This window comes from Epinephelus lanceolatus, chromosome 18 (genome assembly GCF_041903045.1).
Source record: "Epinephelus lanceolatus isolate andai-2023 chromosome 18, ASM4190304v1, whole genome shotgun sequence".
NCBI lineage: Eukaryota > Metazoa > Chordata > Actinopteri > Perciformes > Serranidae > Epinephelus > Epinephelus lanceolatus.
Genome location: NC_135751.1, coordinates 3,058,745 through 3,078,768, shown reverse-complemented (window position 1 = coordinate 3,078,768; position 20,024 = coordinate 3,058,745). Strand labels below are relative to the sequence as shown.

At 41.5% G+C, this 20,024-nt stretch overlaps 1 protein-coding gene across 2 annotated transcripts in view; it reads right to left on the bottom strand.

Annotated features, from left to right (window-relative positions):
- Positions 1–16,147, bottom strand: part of rab11fip4a (RAB11 family interacting protein 4 (class II) a) — a 126,152-nt gene extending 110,005 nt beyond the window's left edge. Inside the window, exon 1 of one of the 2 annotated variants that reach the window (XM_033644535.2) lies at positions 15,850–16,147. In XM_033644535.2, the coding sequence (XP_033500426.2) occupies positions 15,850–16,002 (153 nt within the window). In that variant the 5' untranslated portion in view covers positions 16,003–16,147. The remainder of the gene's footprint in view (positions 1–15,849) is intronic. The other variant, XM_078161652.1, reaches the window with a different exon arrangement.
- Positions 16,148–20,024: the final 3,877 nt, after the last annotated feature.

Genomic DNA, 20,024 nt, shown 5'->3' with positions numbered 1-20,024 from the left:
ATCTGTCTTTTAAGTTTTTGTACATTCTTGAAATTGGGTTTGATTTGGCCGTGGTTATCTCTGAAATTTATTACGCAATAAATTCCAAACCAATCATAAATCATCAGTCAGTTGTCTCATCCCGCCCCCCAGTGGCAGCGCAACAAAACCTTTCTGCTCCAGCTAAATCTGCCTCTTTGAGTCTGAGCCAACTCCTCTTTCTAGTCTGATGTTTAGAAAATACAGATCGTAAACTGGCTGAACCGCTCGGCTGCGACCCAGCGGAGGCTCTGCCTACGGCGGGCTCCCAGCAGCACTTGAATCAGGTTGACCGGCTCCAGAGCCCGGACAATCCGAGCCTTTGCAGCTCGTGGAGCTGCAGGAAGAGGCGGCTTGTGAGTGGCCGGGCTTGCCCCCCGGGCCCGGTGCCCGTGTCGACTCGCGGGGAGAGGACGTAATGTGCACCCTTCCTCACCCCTAACCCCAACCCCAAGCAGTTAGCTTTGCTACGCATAAACATATCCCCAATGGCGGAGGTGATGCTGCGGGAAACAACACAATTTTAGCCGGAGGGGAACATTATTCGAGGCGGGCCAATACTTCAATAAAACGGCAGAGAGATGTCCGGCCGGCACCGGTCTCTCCCACTTTGACGGTCAGTGTGTGTCAGAGTAAAGACATATTTAATCTATTAAGACTGGATGTGTTTGAATGAAAAAGGCTATTATCAGAAAAACAGAGCAGATTTATGTTTTCAATGAAAACGTATCTCAATGAAGAAAGGCAAAGCGCTAGCCTCCCATTGTCATTCATCTCAGCTAACGGCCGGGCTCAACCGGGCACGTCTGCAGCGCGAGTCCCGTAGCAGCTCGCCCCCCCTGTTAATCAATTACAGCGGCTCCACCGACAACGAGAGTGGCGCGACAACTCTATTTAAGCGGCTCTTCTATTGTTTATCCGTGACACTGTGTCCGTGGCGGACATTTGAAAGCGAGTAGATGACAAACAGTACAGTAAACTTGTAGATAACTCAAATATATGTAATAACTTAGGTGGAAAATGCTTTAACATTTCATGCAGCCTACATGCAGCCTCTCGGCTCAGCAAACGGTAAACAACCCCGCTGGCTTCTCTACGTGTCGCTTCCGTACGCAGTCAGTGTAGCCCAAATGAATACGCCGCGACGCTACGCTGTACGTTTGCAGCCAGTGGAGCCTGGCCATAACATTGCATGTAAAAGTTATGCTAACTATTCTACGAAGTAACATTAATATGAATCACAAAACATTTTGAAACTTACCATTCAGTGACCACCTGAAAGGAATCATTTTCAGCTTCTGCTTCGTCCTCTGAATCATCAGAGGGCTCAAACATGTACGGCTGGATTAAATTTGTGGCAGCTGTTGCTGAGCCAGTGAGATGTCAATCAAAATGAGGGAGCTGTCAATCAGAGCGTTATCTGCCACACCCACTCTGTCCTGGCAAGTGGTCTAAACAGCAAAATGAGCTGTTTTTAAACCAGGTTTTCTAATAGTTATTAATGGTTATTTTCACTCTGACTTTTGTGGATGATTAATGAGACACTCGACTTTGATATAATATATGCACTTTTACTATTTCAAGCTGTGTTTCCAAAGGCTTTAATACAGTGCCCTCTGAGAGGGAAAAGGTCACATCCATTCAGTGTTGGTTGTCAATCTTGTCCTTTAAATGCAGACAATTGTCTGGATTCTCAAAATCATTTGATGATATTATAGATTGTTTATGGTGAAATCCCTAAATTCTTTTAAACTGGTCACTGAGAGAGGTTGTTCTCAAACTGTTGGACCGTTTGCCCCCACTGTTTTTCAAAAAGTGACCATCCTTGCTTGTGAGCACCTGAGCCTTTTTAAGATGCCCCTTTCATACCTATTAATGATACTATCATTTGTTACCAATTAACCTGTTTACCTGTGAATGTTCCAACAGGTTTTTTTTTGAGCATTCAACAACTTCCCCAGTCTTTTGCTGCCCCTGTCCCAAACTTTTTTTATGGAACGTGTTACAGGCATCAAATTTAGAATCTTACTATATAATGACGAAAATTGTCTGTGGGTGTGTCTGTGTGTCTGTTCCACGTTTTTCTCCTCACTGTCTTGGTCAATCCATGTGAAATTTGGCACAGTGGTAGAGGGTCATGGGAGAACACGAATGAAGCAATATTACATCAATTGGCCAAAGGGGGGCGCTATAGCAACCGATTAAATTTGCAAACTTTGAATGGGCATATCTCATGCCCCATATGTCATAGAGACATGAAACTTTGCACAGAGATGCCTCTCCTCATGAGGAACACATGTACCCCAAGAACCCATAACTTCCGATTATATAGATTTTCCACCATTTTGAATTTTTTGAAAAACACTTAAAATCGATCTCTTCCTAGAAAGTTTGACCGATCTGCATGAAACTCTGTGAACATAATCTAGGGACCAATATCTTAAGTTCCCTCTTGGCAAAAGTTGGAAAACTTACTAAAACTGAGCTTCTATAAGGCAATGAATATTGCGGAGGGCGTGGCTCATCACATAAAGGTGTATAACATCTCAAGGGTTTCACCGATCACCACACAACTTTGTAGGCATATGACCACACATAATCTGAGGGGACCCCTCCATTATTGACCTGATCAAACAAAATCGAGGCGCTAGAGAGCTAATTTCTTATCTAGGCCTAACCGCCATATCGATTTTTACTAAACTTGGTAGATATGTAGAACAGGACGCCTCAAGGTGACTGGAGAAATTTTACTCTAACTGGCAACTGGGTGGCGCTATAACAACAGAAAAATGCTTAAAAATGGCTCAAATGCGACCGATCGCTGTGGCTCCCCCTGTGGCCCAATGTTGGGGTTTTTTTTTTCTAATTTTTGGTATGACTAAGTCATGGTATGGTATGCTGCTGCAACAAGGGCTAGCTGCACCTTTCCCATGTGAACTACCAGTGCGCCCCACTTTTAAGTCAATACAACAAATAAACACAGCACACAGCCTTTCATCGTGCTACCTCAACTACTAATGTACAGTTTTAGCCCACTAACTATCCCACTATTGGCAATGGTACTACTGTACTTTCAATAGAGCAATCGTACTATCAAATTCACAAAAACTCTGTCTGAATACATTGCTCTTCTTAAAGGGAAATTTCGGTTTATTTCAACCCGTCTCCTATCGTCCTAAATTTGTTTCAAGTCACTGGTGACATAGAAATAATAGTTAGCATGTTAGCCGTTAGCCTAGATACAGCCGTAGCATCAGACCTGTTAAAACTTATTTGAACGGGCATCCTTTCAAGTGCAAAGTTAGTCCACTAAACAAGCTTTTTCTCCACAAAGACCGCCTCATATCATTAGGATAAATGTCAGAGAACATATAGAAAATGACATGTAAACGTGTTGTCTTACCTTACCGGTGTGGTGCCATGTTTGTTATTTACCATTTAGCTAAGGCTGCAACCGGTCCCATTCCTTGCAACAGAGGTATTCCTCTTCTGTGGGCATTGGGATACAGCATTCACAGGTAACGTTACACCACCGAGCTCCAGAGCTAAAGCCTTCCAGCAGCCACTCCTCCTCTGTCATCTTCTACCTGTTGTGCCTCTCTCTCTCCTCCGTTCTTCAATTTCACAAAGCTCTTCGTCAGTGCATTCTAGCTCAAATAAATAAGGGCGGCCATAAAACTCTGCAAAATCAAATTCCTCCTCCACAAAGTCGAAGTCTGGCAAAAAGTCAACCATTATTCTATAAATCTGTCATAAAATAAATGAATTAACTTTTCAGGCTACTGTCTGGTTCTGCCTTGCAGCTGCTGCGGCTTGTTATCGCGAGATTTCAGACACGTTATGAGATTGCTGCCTTCTCGCGATATTTCGGCCACGCTTTGGGAAGCAGAAGTAAATGTTAACACACGTAAGGTAAGACAACAACTCTGAAGACCACCTAAACGTGGAATGTTAGTATATAGGCTTTCCACATCGAGAGGCGATGGCCGCCCTTATTTATTTGAGCCAGAATACACTGACGAAGAGCTTCGTGAAATTGAAGAATGGAGGAGGAGAGAGAGAGAGGCACAACAGGTAACATTAGAGGACGACAGAGGAGGAATGGCTGCTGGAAGGATTTAGCTCTGGAGATTGGTGGTGTAACGTTACCTGTGAATGCTGTACCCCAGTGCCCACAGAAGAGGAATACATCTGTTGCAAGGAATGGGACCGGTTGCAGCCTTAGCTAAATGGTAAACAACAAACATGGCACCACACCGGTAAGGTAAGACAACACGTTTACATGTCGTTTTCTATATGTTCTCTGACATTTATCCTAACGATATGAGGCGGTCTTTGTGGAGAAAAAGCTTGTTTAGTGGACTAACTTTGCACTTGAAAGGATGCCCGTTCAATTACGTTTTAGCAGGTCTGACGCTACGGCTGTATCTAGGCTAACGGCTAACATGCTAACTATTATTTCTATGTCACTAGTGACTTGAAACAAATTTAGGACGATAGGAGACGGGTTGAAATAAACCAAAATTTTTAAAATGGACTCTCAGGTGCTGGCTGCTCTCTTCATGGCAGAAGTAGTCTCATAGGCCAGGAGTTTGGTGTAAAGGAACCACAGCAATAGCAGCTATGCACACTACAGACTGCTGCACAGCAATTTCCCTTTAGGAATCAATAAAGTTTTATTTTATCTTGTACTCCCGGCCTGTGAGAGGCAGCAATGCGCCGCAAGGCACCCAGACCACTGGAAATCAAACAGAAGAAGAATTACTTAGGTTTGTTGTAGACTGACAGACAGTACATCCAATCAGTGACAAAGAATCATTGTCCAATAGTAGCTACCTTTTCAGGTTTGAATTTCATCAAATGTTGTTTTGTTTTCTGAAATGCTGTGTTTTCCTAAATATTGTTTTGTCTTTGGAATTGTTGAGGTGTCTTCTGAACTGTTTTGTTTTGTGAAATCTTTTGTTTTTTGAAATGTTTTGTTTTGTAAAATGTGTTTTCTGAAATGTTTTGTCTTTTGAAATATTTTGTTTTCGAAAATGTTGTTGTGTTGTCTGAAATGTTGTAGAATTTTATGAAATGTTGAAGTGTTTTGACCCTCAGGGCCAGCGTAGTTTACAATTAAATAAAACAGAGAAACACATTTTAGAATCTACAGTAATGTTGCATACTTTGAAAATGTTGCGAGACAATAATAATAAATATAGAAGTACCTGTTTATTATGTGAAAATGTAAATTGTAGGACTAAAATGAGCAATAGAAGACCCAAATGATGTTTTAATACAAAAGAAACAATGTTGGCTTTGTGGTAGAGCAGGCGCCCCATGTATAAGGCTGTTGCCGCAGCGACCCGGGTTCGAATTCAGCTTGTGGCCTTTTGCTGCATGTCATCCCCTCTCTCTCTCCCCCCTTCATGCTTACCTGTCCTGTCCATTAAAGGCAAAATGGCCCAAAAAATATCTTAAAAAGAAACAATGTTTTTGCAGTACAAATAATGTACAAGTACAAAAATAAACATTTCTTTAAAAAAACTGCATTACATGTGCTTTGATTAATATTGCATTGGTACTCTAATAAGAGTGCGTACATGCAGTTTACTAACAGCAGTGTTAGTGTAGTGTAGAAAAACACGAAGAGTATAAATGTTATTTCATACTGTTCACTGCAGTGATCTAATCACCACAGAAACGGACATTTCTGAATGTTTGATGTTTTCCAAATGAAACAAATGTAAATACAGGACTGATGCAATGAGCACCATCATACTGACTGTTTTCAGCAGCTAAGACGGATCATTTCATCACTTAGTAACTGACCAATCAGCTCATAGATTTCTCATGAAGCTCTCATTGCCATGGTGACAAGCAATACAGAGATGAGAGGAGTTGCAACGGGGTGGAGGAAAATGAAGAAGTAGCTACCTCTTAGTACAACTGAGATATTTTTAGTAATGTGTTCAGGGTGCTCTGCCGACATGACAGCTTAAAGAAAAATCTACTCTTACCGTTACTCAGTGCATCCGGGTTTTAGCCTGCCTCCTCTACTACCCATTCCCACTTCTTCTCTGCGTTAAACTTATTTTTCTTCCAAGCTTGTGTTTTACACAGCAGTCTCCAATAACCTGGCGTGACTTTTTTTTTTGCAGCCTTTGTGAAACACTGTAACAAGGATCTTGAAAAGTGCTCTATAATTAAAGATATTATTATTATTGTTATTATTATTATCATCATCATAATAATAACTAGTAGTAGTAGTAGTAGTAGTCGTAGTAGTAATAGTATTGGGGGTCCAAGCAGCGACACTCGCTGCTGGTGCCCTATTGTTTTTGTTCTCGTTATTATTCTTTCTTTCTTTCTGTCGTTCTTTCTTTCTTTCTTTCTTTCTTTCTTCTTATTTGTCTCTGCTTAAAGTGTCTTTGTTCAGTTGCAACCAAAATTGACAGAGACATTTTTGGATGCTTGATAACACGTGTCGCAAATGGTGTTCAGATCAAGTCAAGCAGTGAGCCTGCAGGGATATTCAATGTCAAGTTGTGAGAAGGTATACGAAAACCCCATGTCCTCCTGGTGGCACAGTGAGTAAGTCACCTGCTCTGGGGATATAAACATTCATGGCTAAACTTCCAAGGTCCTCAAGTTTGGAGCCAGTGGGTGGAGTTGAAAAGATTGTCAGGAAACTATCTGTCCCCAGAAGATCTCCTCTTTCTGCCCATCTGTTGTGAACTCTTGTGGTTTAAAATTTGACATGGGTTTTCCTGTGCTACTTTTTCAATTTTTAATTAAAATTCTCAATCTTCTGTGACAATTTTAAAATACCCAATATATTCAATTCAATTAAAAAAAAACTAAATTCAATTCATAATTCATCCTGGGCACGTCCCCATGTATTTATGATGGTTGTGGATACACAAAAAATAAAACTATGATAATAATCCTCTCAATCAATTCCTTGTGTTAAGTTACACAGGAAAACGGGGTCACTTTTTTCTATCAGAATCAAAATCTGAATCTGAATCAGAATCAGAATCGGTTTTATTGCCAAGTAGGTTTTCACATACAAGGAATTTGGCTTGGTGTATTGGTGCATAGAAAGGAATATAAAATATATAAAAATATAGAATAAAAGTATAAAAAGGAAATACTATTAACAATCAAATATAAAAGTGCAACTAACAATAATAATAGTAATATAAAAAATATGTACACTGTAAACATGACTAGGGTGCCCAACTGTGCAAAGTACGGCTGTGCAAGTTTAACTGTATGCAGTGTATGACAGGTGAATGACCAAGATGATGAAGACATGTCCGACTGTGTGATGGTTACAGGTAGGGCTGGGCGGTATATCGGTTTGTACCGAAAACCGGTATTTATTTTCGTTATGATATGAATTTTTCATATACCGCAATACCGGTGAATAGCCCAAACAACGTCCGGAACATGCGCAGCGGGAAAGTGTTTCAGCGGGGACCTATTTCACCGCTGCACACCACAGGCACACTTGAGCGGGTGAGAGTGAGAGCATAGAAAAGTTTAGAGGCGAGAATGGCTGCCGGAGAGAGTCCTGAAAGCAAAGCAACTGTACAGATGACCCAGAAGAACTCATACCAAAAAGAGCAGTGTTTCCCCTATATGCAACTAGCAGCGGCGCACCGCCGTATTGCGCATGGCGGAGTTTCGCCCCGATGCGCACACACACACACACAAACACACACACACACAGACAAAGCGCACACACACAGACAAAGCGCACACGTGCAGACAAAGCGCACACACACAGGTAAGCACACTAGAGCACGGCTCGGGCCACATTTTCCTGACCGAAGACGACCCGTCCCAAGTCCAAGACAGTTACGGCCAGGCTCCACCGGACGCGTCAGCGGCGCGACGCGTCTGCAGCGCGAGTCCCGTAGCAGTTTGCCCCCCAGTTAATCAGTGGCTCCACTGGCAACAGGAGCGGCATGACAACCCCTGTCTGTCGCGTGACAACTCTCTATTTTACGCGGCTCTTCTATTTTTGTCACGCTACGCTCCCCTACGCGACCCTCCAGCAGATAAAAACTACATGAAATAGTGTGCTAAACAAGCACAATGTGTTTTTAAATGAATAAACCAGAGGTGATATGTGATGATTTTTTTTCATGCATTTACCCATGTTTATCCGTGACATTGTGTAAATGTCCGTGGCGGACATTTGAAAGCGAGTTGATGACAAACAGTACAGTAAATTTGTAGATAACTCAAAATATATGTAATAACTTAGGTGGAAAATGCTTTAACAATTCATGCGGCCTACATGCAGCCTCTCGGCTCGGCAAACGGTAAACAACCCCGCTGGCTTCTCTAGGTGTCGCTTCCGTACACAGTCAGTGGAGCCCAAATGAATGGAGCGGAGCGTGTGTTACGTTCAGGCGTTGTCAGATAAATAACAAATTCTGGCACTTGAATATACCATAGCACAACACCGCAGCATGTCAAGTTGGCCAAACCTGAGCAAAATATCATGAAATACCGTGAAACCGATATGATTTTTTCTTAAAACCGTGATATGAAAATTTTGTCATACCACCCAGCCCTAGTTACAGGGGGGTTAGGGGGCAGAGTAGGTGGGGGTCTCTGGTCGTGTTGATGAGGCCAGCTGCAGATGGAAAGAAACTGTTTTTGTGGCGTGAGGTTTTGGTCCCGATGGACCGCAGCCCCCTGCCAGAGGGGAGAGTCTCAAAGAGTTTGTGTCCAGGGTGGGAGGGATCAGCCACAGTCTTTCCTGCATGCCTCAGAGTCCTGCAGGCATACAGGTCCTGGAGGGAGGGCAGATTGCAGCCAATCACCTTCTCGGCAAAGCAAATGATACGCTACAGTCTGCTTTTGTGCTTGGCAGTGGCAGCAGCATACCAGATGATGATGGAGGAGGTGAGGATGGACTCAATGGTGGCAGTGTAGAAGTGCACCATCATTGTCTTCTTCAGCTGCCGCAGGAAGTACATCCTCTGATGTGCCTTCTTTGTAAGGGACTGCCACCATACCCTCCATCTGGAAAATGGCTACCATAATTCCTGTCCCCAAGAAGCCACGGCCCACTGAACTCAACCAATACTGACCTGTTTCCCTAACATCCATAATCATGAAATGCCTGGAGAAGCTGCTGCTGAACACCATCCTGCCAGCTGTCAACCCACAACTGGACCCCCTCCAATTCACCTACAAGGCTAAGAGGGGCACTGAGGATGCTGTGCCTGCCTGCTGCACCTCCTCCTGCAGCACCTGGATTCCCCAGGCCACTTTGCCCAAATATTCTTTGTGGACTTCAGCTCTGCTTTTAACTGCATCCAGAGGCACCTGATGATCCAGAAGCTGCAACACCTCAACATCCCCACCCGACTGATTCACCTCATCCACAACTTCCTCACCAACAGGCAACAAGCAGTACGGCTTGGCTCAACCACATCTCCTCCCCTCACCATCAACACCGGAGCACCACAGGGCTGCGTGCTAAGTCCTTTCCTGTACACACTCTACACAAACGACAGCATCAGTCCATCACCCACCACAAAATACTTAAAATACTCAGACGACACAGCCATCCTCGCCCTACTCACAGACAACAACTTCATTGTTGACTACCACACCACAGTCACACACTTCACTCAGTGGTGTGAGGACAACTATCTGGACCTCAATGTCAACAAAACGAAAGAGCTGATAGTCAGTCCCCCTTCACCACAGCACCCCATTGTCATCCATAACCAAACAGTTGAAAAAGTGGACAGTTTTAAATACCTTGGAGTAACATTAGACAACACATTCACCTTTGATCAGCACATCGTGGACATTCAGAAAAGAAGCCACCAAAGACTGTCAATCATCCGCAAACTCAAAGGTCTCTATGTTGCTCCACATCTACTACTGCTACTGTACCAAAGCATCATTCAGCCAGTTCTGTTGTACTGTTCCACCTGCTTTTTCAACATACTCTCTCTCAAGAACCAGACCAAGCTTTCCAAAGTAACCAACACTGCTGCAAAAATAATGGGTCTCCCCACAACCAACCTCACTGAACTCAACAATAGGGCCATTACACGCATCTCAATTGCAATAGAACAGGACTCCACACACCCACTCAATGAACATTTAGCCCCACTGCCCTCAGGGCAAAGGTACAGGACTCTGAGGTGCAGGAGGGCCTGCTTTGGAAGAAGCCTGATCCCCTCAGTTATCACGGCCCTTAACAGCAGACCCCATTGAGTGTAACAACTGTTTGTGTGTCGTAGTGTTGTTCTTGCTGTGTTTGTCTATTGTTTAGTTTTATTGTTGGGTTGTCGGGACGTCGTACTCGTCACTGTTGTTGCTGTTGTTGTTATGGTTGTTGTTATGTCAAACAAGTACACTGCTGTGAGAAAGAATTTCCCTTTGTGGACAAATTCAAATTTCAGCTGATGTTCAGCTCCCACTTGAGGTCCTGGGTGATGGTAGTCCCCAGGAAGCGGAATGACTCCACAGTGTCGAGTGGGGAGTCATACAGGGTGATGGGGGTGGGCGGGGCTGGGTTCTTCCTGAAGCCTACAACCATCTCCGCTGTCTTAAAAGCGTTGAGCTCCAGGTTGTTCAGCCTGCACCAGGTCACCAGCTGGTCAATCTCCCACCTGTAGGCGGACTCATCCCCGTAAGAGATGAGTCCAATGAGGGTGGTGTCATCCGCGAACTTCAGGAGCTTGACGGACTGATGACTGGAGGTGCAGCTGTTGGTGTACACAATGATGTCTACTAGAGTGCTCAAGGGATGACATTTTCCTGTAGGCCCATGCAGAAGTTAGCTTCGCTCTGGTTACATCGTCAAAAAGTCTGTGGGATTTTTCAATACGATTTTGGACTATTGCGGAAAATAAGCTCCATGACAAACAGATGTTTATGATGCTTACAAGTTTTGCTAAGCAAGATAACTCCAAGTAGACGTTCAAGCCAAATTTGAAGAAATTCTCTCAAGGTGCTCAAGAGTTATGATGTCCTCAAGAATGAAACAGACACAAGGTCACAGTGACCTTTTTGACCACCAAAATGTAATGTCGGTTCATCTTTGACTAAAAGTGGACATTTGTGCCAAATTTGTGTGTTTGTTCTTCTATTGCCTTTATGGGAATAAGATGCACACATGGTCAAAGTGACCTTGACCTTGGACCACTAAATTAAAATCAGTTCATTGTTGAGTCCAGATTAACGTTTGTGCCATATTTGAATAAATTCCCTTAAGGTGTTCTTGAGGTATTGTGTTTACAAACGAACACTACTTTCATGATTTTTTTGAAGCCTAAATGCAATCACCAGAACATTAGGCTATGAACAAACTACACCACAGTCACATAACTTAATGCCGCCACCTTGAGGCTGTAAAGCTGTGTTTGGCTGATAATGATGATAATGTTCTGTAGTCTCATTTGGCCTTTTTAAAGTCACATTTACTGACATAATTTATGTCATGGAACAAAACATGAAAGTGTTTTAAGCTTGTGTTAAACACAGGCCTTTTCAAAATTTGTTTACAAGACACCTTGAGAAATACAAAAAAATAAGTTAGAAAATTGTAACACTGGGCTGCAGTGATCACTGAATCCAGCAGCAGTGCACCTCAAAAGATGTTGTGTCTGAGAGGGCCCTAACTGGGAGAGATAAGACAACACGTATGATGATGATGACTGATGATCATCATATTGGTCTGTTTGGGTGCCCCCTTTGGCAGTGGTGTCCTACGTGCATGTGATGTGCTGGTTTTTTCCACTAACTTTATCTCAACATCAATATAAATCTTGAAATAGTACATTTTCTGAAAAGTCACATAAGAAACTGTTAATTCGTAATATATTGAGACAGGAATGTTTGTTTCCACTTAAAGGGAAATTTCTGTTTATTTCAACCTGTCTCCTATCGTCCTAAATTTGTTTCAAGTCACTAATGACATAAAAATAATAGTTAGCATGTTAGCTGTTAGCCTAGATACAGCCGGGGCGCATAGTAGCATCAGACCTGTTAAAACGTAAGTGAACGGGCAACCTTCAAGTGCAAAGTTAGTCCACTAAACAAGCTTTTTTTCCACAAAGACCGCCTCATATCGTTAGGATAAATGTCAGAGAACATATAGAAAACAACATGTAAACGTGTTGTCTTACCTTACCGGTGTGGTGTCATGTTTGTTTACCTTTTAGCTCCGCTTTCCAAAGCACGGCCAAAATAGCACAAGAACAAGCAGCAATCTCATACCTTGCCTGAAATCTCACGAGAACAAGCAGCAACAGATGGAAGGCAGAACCAGACAGTAGCATGAAAAGTTCATTCATTTATTTTATGAAAGATTTATAGAATAATGGCTGACTTTTTGCCAGACTTCGACTTTGTGGAGGAGGAATTTAATTTTGCAGAGTTTGATGGCTGCCCTTATTTATCTGAGCCAGAATACACTGAGGAAGAGCTTCATGAAATTGAAGAACGGAGGAGGAGAGAGAGAGAGGCGCAACAGGTAGAGGATGAGAGAGGCGGAATGGCTGCTGCAAGGCTGCGTAGCTCTGGAGATTGGTGGTGTACCTGTGAATGCTGTGCCCCAGTGCCCACAGAAGAGGAATTCCTCTGTTGCAAGGAATGAGACCGGTTGCAGCCTTATTTTCAAGGTCTGGATGTGACCGAGGACGAGACACCTCCACCTGGAGTAGTATCCAGCTGGGCTTTATCTAGAGCTCGCGAGATATATTTTGGCCGCGCTTTGGAAAGCAGAGCTAAATGGTAAACAAACATGGCACCACACCGGTAAGGTAAGACAACACGTTTACATGTCGTTTTCTATATGTTCTCTGACATTTATCCTAACAATATGAGGCGGTCTTTGTGGAAAAAAAGCTTGTTTAGTGGACTAACTTTGCACTTGAAGGTTGCCCGTTCACTTACGTTTTAACAGGTCTGATGCTACTATGTGCCCCAGCTGTATCTAGGCTAATGGCTAACATGCTAACTATTATTTTTATGTCACTAGTCACTTGAAACAAATTTAGGACGATAGGAGACAGGTTGAAATAAACAGAAATTTCCCTTTAAAAGTTAAATTTACCTGACAGTTTATTCCATCAAGTTATGGAAAGATCATATGAAAATCCAATATTGTTATTAATTGCCTTGTTTATTGATTTGCAGTATTGCCCACAATGGCCTTAAACAACCGAAGATATTAAAGTAACAGATATCACCATATCTAGGGATGAGGGAAAAAATCAATACAGCATAGTATTGCAATATTTTGTGTGGCGCTATTGTATCGATACATGGATGCCAAGTATCAATCTTTTATTAGGTACATTATTCATTTTTGCAAATACACATTTCAATACAACTTTTGGTACTACAGTAATAAAATCAGTTGCTTTTTCGGTCCACTAGATGGTGCTGATGTTTTTTTTTCCTGGTGACGTCAGCAGAGGTCTCAGTCAGTGGCATTTGGGAGGAAGTTCATTGAAACAAGGATGGAGGTTCCCACAGAAAGAAATCAAAAATGCAAACGTCTGGACTTATTTTGGATTTTTTAACGTGAAAGGAAAGCAGGACTTGGATATGACACATGTGATTTGCAAGCAGTGTGATATAAGAATAAAATACTCTCGAAGCTAACACTGAACCCGCTTCACTGAAAAACCAACCAACATTGGGTACACTCAGCTTGACAAAACTACCATCCACCTCTAGGAGAGCTAAGAAAATAACACAGTCCATGACCTACTTTGTGTGCAGAGATCTGAGTCCATACTGCAATGTTGAAAATGACGGCTTTCGTTACATGCTCGGTCCTGACGTTTTTTCACCGACACAGCCGTACCCAAGCTCTACAGAGAAGTGAAGCATTAAGTTGTGTAATCTTTGGGTACAGCAGGAACAGTGGCATTAACTTATGATGCCTGGACTTCAAGGACAGTGGACTCATATGTGACTATAACAGCACATTATCTCACAGAGAACTGGCGACTGCTGTTTCACATTCTCCAAACTAGTAGTACACGAAAATCACACCGCAGCAGACATTGCAGATCTCCTGCAAAATGCAGCACAAGAAGGTAAAAGACAGCGCTTCTAACATGGGTGTTCCCGTTCATTTAGTGGGATACATCACATTTTGCTGCAATAAAAATTATGGAAGTCAGATGAACAGACTGAAAACTTCCCCAAAGTTTTCCTTTGGGGAAATAATTTGCAGTTGGAAAAAAATATAGTAAATCACAACATATCAAAATATAGTTTATCGTAATACTCAGCATATCGTGATGCATTTAATATTGCAATAATATCGTATTGTGACCTAAGTATCGTGATAACATCGTATTATGGGTCCTCTGTTGATTCTCACCCATAACCATATCAACGGTATGATTGTTGAATATTTCCTGCTGTTAAACTATAGAGTAGTCAGCTGGATCACAATTTGATGTTACAACATATTTGGCCAGGAATGCATAGAGAAATATAGGTGCATACTGGAAAAAAGACCAAAGTGTCTGCATAAACCTCACCCTGCAAAGGACAGGCCAGTGTGGTAGGTTTTTTATACTAGGAATATCTCTGCTTATGAAATTCACATAATGTTACAGCAATATTTCTTAATGCCATTATCAGAGTTATTTGTCCCAAGTTCATTCAAAATGGTAATGGTTTATTTGTAAGCTTGGTGAGCATTACCTGGCCTCTCTCGTGATAGTGAGCTGGAACTTTTAAATAACATGGGTACAGAGCGCAATGCTTCAATCTATCAATCCATCAACCAATCAGTTCATTTATTTGTCATCCAATCAGTTCATTTATTTGTCACATGAAATCATAAGATACAAATCCAGTTAAATGTAATCCTGTCAGTTCCTTTAGTTTGTGCATTTAAAAAAGACTGCAATGATGAATATATGTTTATGATTGAGGAGTCTTAGGCAGTGTCCTCATTTAGGATCCTTGTGGCCTGAGGGTAGAAGCTCTTCCTGTGCTGCCGTAGTGTTTATGTATTTATTTACTTCATTATTATGTTTTTAATGTGTTCCTGATACATATCCAGAGACAGAGTGAAATCTGTCATACAGCAGCACAGCTAGCTAATGTTTGGGTAATGACTCACTAAAAACTAGCACCTCTAACATTAGCACACCTGTGACATTTACAGAAGACAGGTTGTCTGTTGTTGCCAGGAGCCAGTGGCGTAAGGTAGTTACAACAGGCCCAAGTGCACATTATTATGACGAGCCCCAGTGCACATTATTGTGCATATGTCTTCTAGTCACTAGATCAGAGACTCGACATTGTATAACATCAACATACATATTACCTAGCAATAATCATTGCATATATAACAAAAAATACCAAAGAAAATAAAAAAAAATAAGAAACAAATAATTCAATTTACCAATTTTAATAGAATGGTTGATTTATAGTCATTGAATATGCATATAATTTTGTTATAGATGCTACTGACTGTTTTACAAATAAAGAAAAATAAACACGACTGAGATGGGATGTCTTTGTCAAGGGCATATAGCAAATGGCACTGCTTTTACTTTAATGAGACTTCTTCTTTGAACACAGGCATATTTTCAAGGCGGCAGTCACTAAGGGCCCATTCTCCACCCAACACATTGACACCCCCCCCCCCCCCCCCCCCCCCCAGGAACCCAGTGCAGCCGCACTGCCTGTACCGTCTATATTTACGCCCCTGGCAGGAGCTAATACTGGCCATCAGTCACAACGTGTTGCTAATGAACCGAGCCAAGCTAGTTATACAGATACAGAACTGTCTGTCTGCATAATCCCCAGTCCTTCCCTGCCTCTCACCTTGTCTCCTTGACCGAACTGAAGACCGAGGTCCACCAAGTGCTCCACCCGGATGAAGCCGTCAGCATCCTCGTCACACACGTCGAAAACCTCCTTGAGCCTCCTCAGAAATTGTATGAGCTGCTCTTGATCGGGAAAAACGTGTCCTTCCATTATAGAGCTGGCTTCGTCGGCAGAGAAAGGTTTTTTCCTGTTAAAGAATGGCTTTGACGGTCGCCATCATTACTTCCGTCCTCAGCTCCGCCGGACCGACTGCTGCGCAGCATCGCTTGTTCATGAGGCGCGACAAGTTACGGAAAAGGGCGATGATTTACGACTAGGACACGGGGCATTGCGTCACAAACCGGTGCTAATTACAGTCCAACTGTGTTTGCCCATAGTGCGTCTGCTGGAAAGAGATTTCTTTGTTTGACTAGGGGGAAAATTCACGGTGCGCTTTCGATTTTTGTCAAAAAGCCATGAAAACAAACTTCTCCATTTGGATGTGTTACCAGTCTCCGAAATAACACTGTGCAGCTGCTTCCACCTGAGATGCTCTTTCAGCAGTTTATTGAAGCTATCTTTCCTCTCCAGCTACACTAAAAACCATCTGATCACATAAACCTGTGAAACTGACCATTTCCTCCAAAATAAAAAAGACAATACATGATGACAATAATACAAATACTTATGGTATGTTACGAGTAATCTGGGTTATCTAGGTTAATACGTAATCTGCGCCTGCAGAACTTCCCAGATGTGCCACACATTTTAGGAATATACACTGCTCAAAAAAATTAAGGGAACACTTAATCGTCAGAGTATAACACCAAGTAAGTTAAATTTCAGGGATATAAATCTGTGCATTTAAAAAGCACAAGTGATTGTGAATCAGTTTCATCTGCTTTGGTACAAATGAAGGAGCAATGGAGAGGCAAAAGTAAGACAACCCCCCAAAAAGGAATGGTTTTGCATGTGGTGTCCACAGACAGTCGCTCTCTCCTTATCCTTCCTGACCGATTCTTCTCTAGTTTTGTTTTCTGCTAGTGTCCTTGTCACTACTGGTAGCATGTGGCAGTACCTGCAGCCCAATCAGGTTGCACAGGTAGTCCAGCTCCTCCAGGATGGCACATCCAAACATGCAGTCACAAGAAGGTTTGTTGTGTCTCCCAGCACAGTGTCAGCAGCATGGAGGAGATGCCAGGACTCCATCTCTGTCACTGTCTGTGTAACACATGATTATCACACTGTGTGTGATAATCATGCGTTGTATTCAGTTAGCATTAACACCAAATTAACACCAAAGTTAGTGGTGTAGTAAGAAGAAATGTCAAAAATAAGACTTACTGTTAATAGCAAATTTTTGTTCTCTCTGCTCCATATTAAACTTTGCATTTTAATGGCCACGTGTCCCACATTTTGTTGAATGATTTCTTCAACAAATGTTTACATTTTTTCTTGACATATTCATGATTAAATCAAGTAGTTCTTTTAGCCTGCTTGAGGTAATTTTAGGTTTAAATGTATTGTGTGAGGTTATTTTTGTTCAAAAACAATTGTTACCATAAATGAATAGTGTCTATGATATTATCAGCAAAAAAAAAAACAATCTGCAGAATTCTGCAGATTTTCATTTAGGATCACCGTTGAGAACAATTTAAAAATTCTGCAGATTCTGTTTGGGCCTCGTTATGAGGTAGTAATTAAAATTTATGATTTAAAGTGACAGCATGTAGCCTACTGAGAGAAGAAATTCTTCTTCTTATAAATGAAAAGTTTGATTCAAAAGCCATTAAGCACAAATTTGATCAATTCTATGCCACTTCAGCCTTACTTGGTTTGGTATGACCAGGAGTGCCCCCAGAAATTTCATCGATGTGACCAAATGGGGCCACTGAAAATCATGGGGTGACACACCAAAACCAAAAGCTACAGCTGAATTTCAGGAATTCAGTTATGCTGTTGAAGTTTAGAGGCTAGAAACTGAAAACTATATACTCTCAGTATGAGAGTTAAGGAATCACACACTGATAGATATAGCCTAGTACTTTGATTTCTTATTTTACAGTTAATATTATTAATTATCTGATGTCCATAGACTAAAACTAATACTAGTGAAGTTAATATTATGACAATTAAAACAATTCTGTTTTAATGTTTTATGTATCTATACATCAGGCGATTCATTGTTCTTCAAATAGACTAGTTGTCCTTTTCTTTAAAAAGACAAATACGCAGCTTTAATTTAAATGAGTACATTGATTGTGAGGGACAAAACATTTACTGAGAACAAGCCTTCTCAGGAGACTGGTGGGTACCCAAAGAACCCATTTTCATTTAGATATCTGGAAGTGAGAGTTCAAGGAACCCCTTTGAAAATGGCCATACCAGTTGTTCCCTCGCCAAAATTTAGCCTAAATTTGACATGCGTTTTAGCTCCCTTCCAGACAAGCTATGCCAAATGGTTGCTACCAATGGAGTGGGAACTGGATGTAGGGAAAACCAACATCCGGTTATCTGCAATAGCTTAATTTGTGGGTAGAAACAACGGTGGAGTCAAGAAGCCCTCAGGCATGTGGTGTTCCTTTTTGCTCGGATTAGAACAAGAAACAGCCATATTTGTCCTTCCACAGCTTTTTCAACTGATGAGAATTTAATAAGGAGATGGATTTTGTCTATAAGAAGAGACAAGGGGGTGGGATTTACCATGAAGAGAAACAGTACATCTGTGTGCAATGCACTTCAGGGAGGAAGAGGTTGGAAATACTTGAAACCTCAGGCTGTACTGTCAAGACTTGACCTTTGACCTTTTCACATCACCTTGAAATTTGTCAACAAGACAAACAACATCTGCAATTATAATTTTAAGCAATAAATGAGTGACTGGTAGAAAACACACTGTTCAGGCTCGATAGGAGCAGTTCTAACAGGCACAAGACCATTGCGGCACGCACAAACAGAAGTAGAACGGTTGCCACTTTGTGAAATGGACATATAGATACCTCAGGATGTCTAATTTTCACTATTTACGCCACAGCCTTTTCATGGGGGATGGTTAGGAGGCCAGCAATTGTAATGGTGGCCATCTCTAAGGATGAGTATCGTTAGGATTTTATCAATAATATTATTCTTATCAATACTCCTTATCTAACGTAAAATTGCGCTGAGGTGACTTAAAGCGAACTTCCTGTTTCTGAATTCATCTCTTTACCTTTAGAAACCTAACTTCATATGACATAGAATTAAATGCTCAAACAACTTTGATCCACCATGTCAGTGGCTAGAGGGCGGATGTGGTTGCTGGGAAGGAAAATAAGAGAATAGGAAGGGTAAAGAAACTCTTGTTGCACTGCTTCCATTCGCGGTGCCCTCTGTGTCAGTGCTATGATCATGTTGCCATCATAAATATTCAATAAAAAAATGATCACAAAAAAAGCTCAAACAATAAATAAGTTATGTTAAAGTGACATAAAAGTGTCATTTGACACATTTATTTTTGTGTCTGGTGTACTCAATACTTTTAGTTTAGTACAATACAGTAACATAAAAGTTTTAAGTGTAAGTGGTTACCAAAAACATTTTACATTAAGTAAGGGAATTATGGTTTACAGTGCAGTATGCACAAATTGTGACACTCTACGTCATAACATCGTGCCTTGAATTTGGACCTTCTTGGTCACATATCTGTTGCAGTCCATAACATGAAATTTGATGTAAAAATAAAAAGCATGCGATTTGCAGCACAGCTGATTTTAACGTTATCACTTAACGTTACCTTGGAGTAAAACAAAACACTATATGCAAAGCTTGCCAGAGATGAAGCTCAAGTCAGAGAGCTATGTATTTTTAACTTATTTAATGACTGCATACATTGTAGATTCTAAGATTAGACTGTATTCACAACACTAAAATTACATAAGCATTTCTCTGTCATTGTTCTTTTCATAGTTATGCCCTTTTATTGTTGTTGGTTATCTTCATGATCGTTTTGTTCACTTAAAGAATTCCTATTTCTATTATTACTGTCTATTCTATCGATCATAAGTCACTTGGCATCCGTCATTACAGCTTCTTTCAGCTGTTAATCAGCTGTCAAGCTGTCATCTACTTGCTCAGTCAATGTGACATATTTTCTGCTGCCCAGAGGACTGGGCATGTGTGTCAGCATGGGTCAAAATATTCAGAGATGTATACCT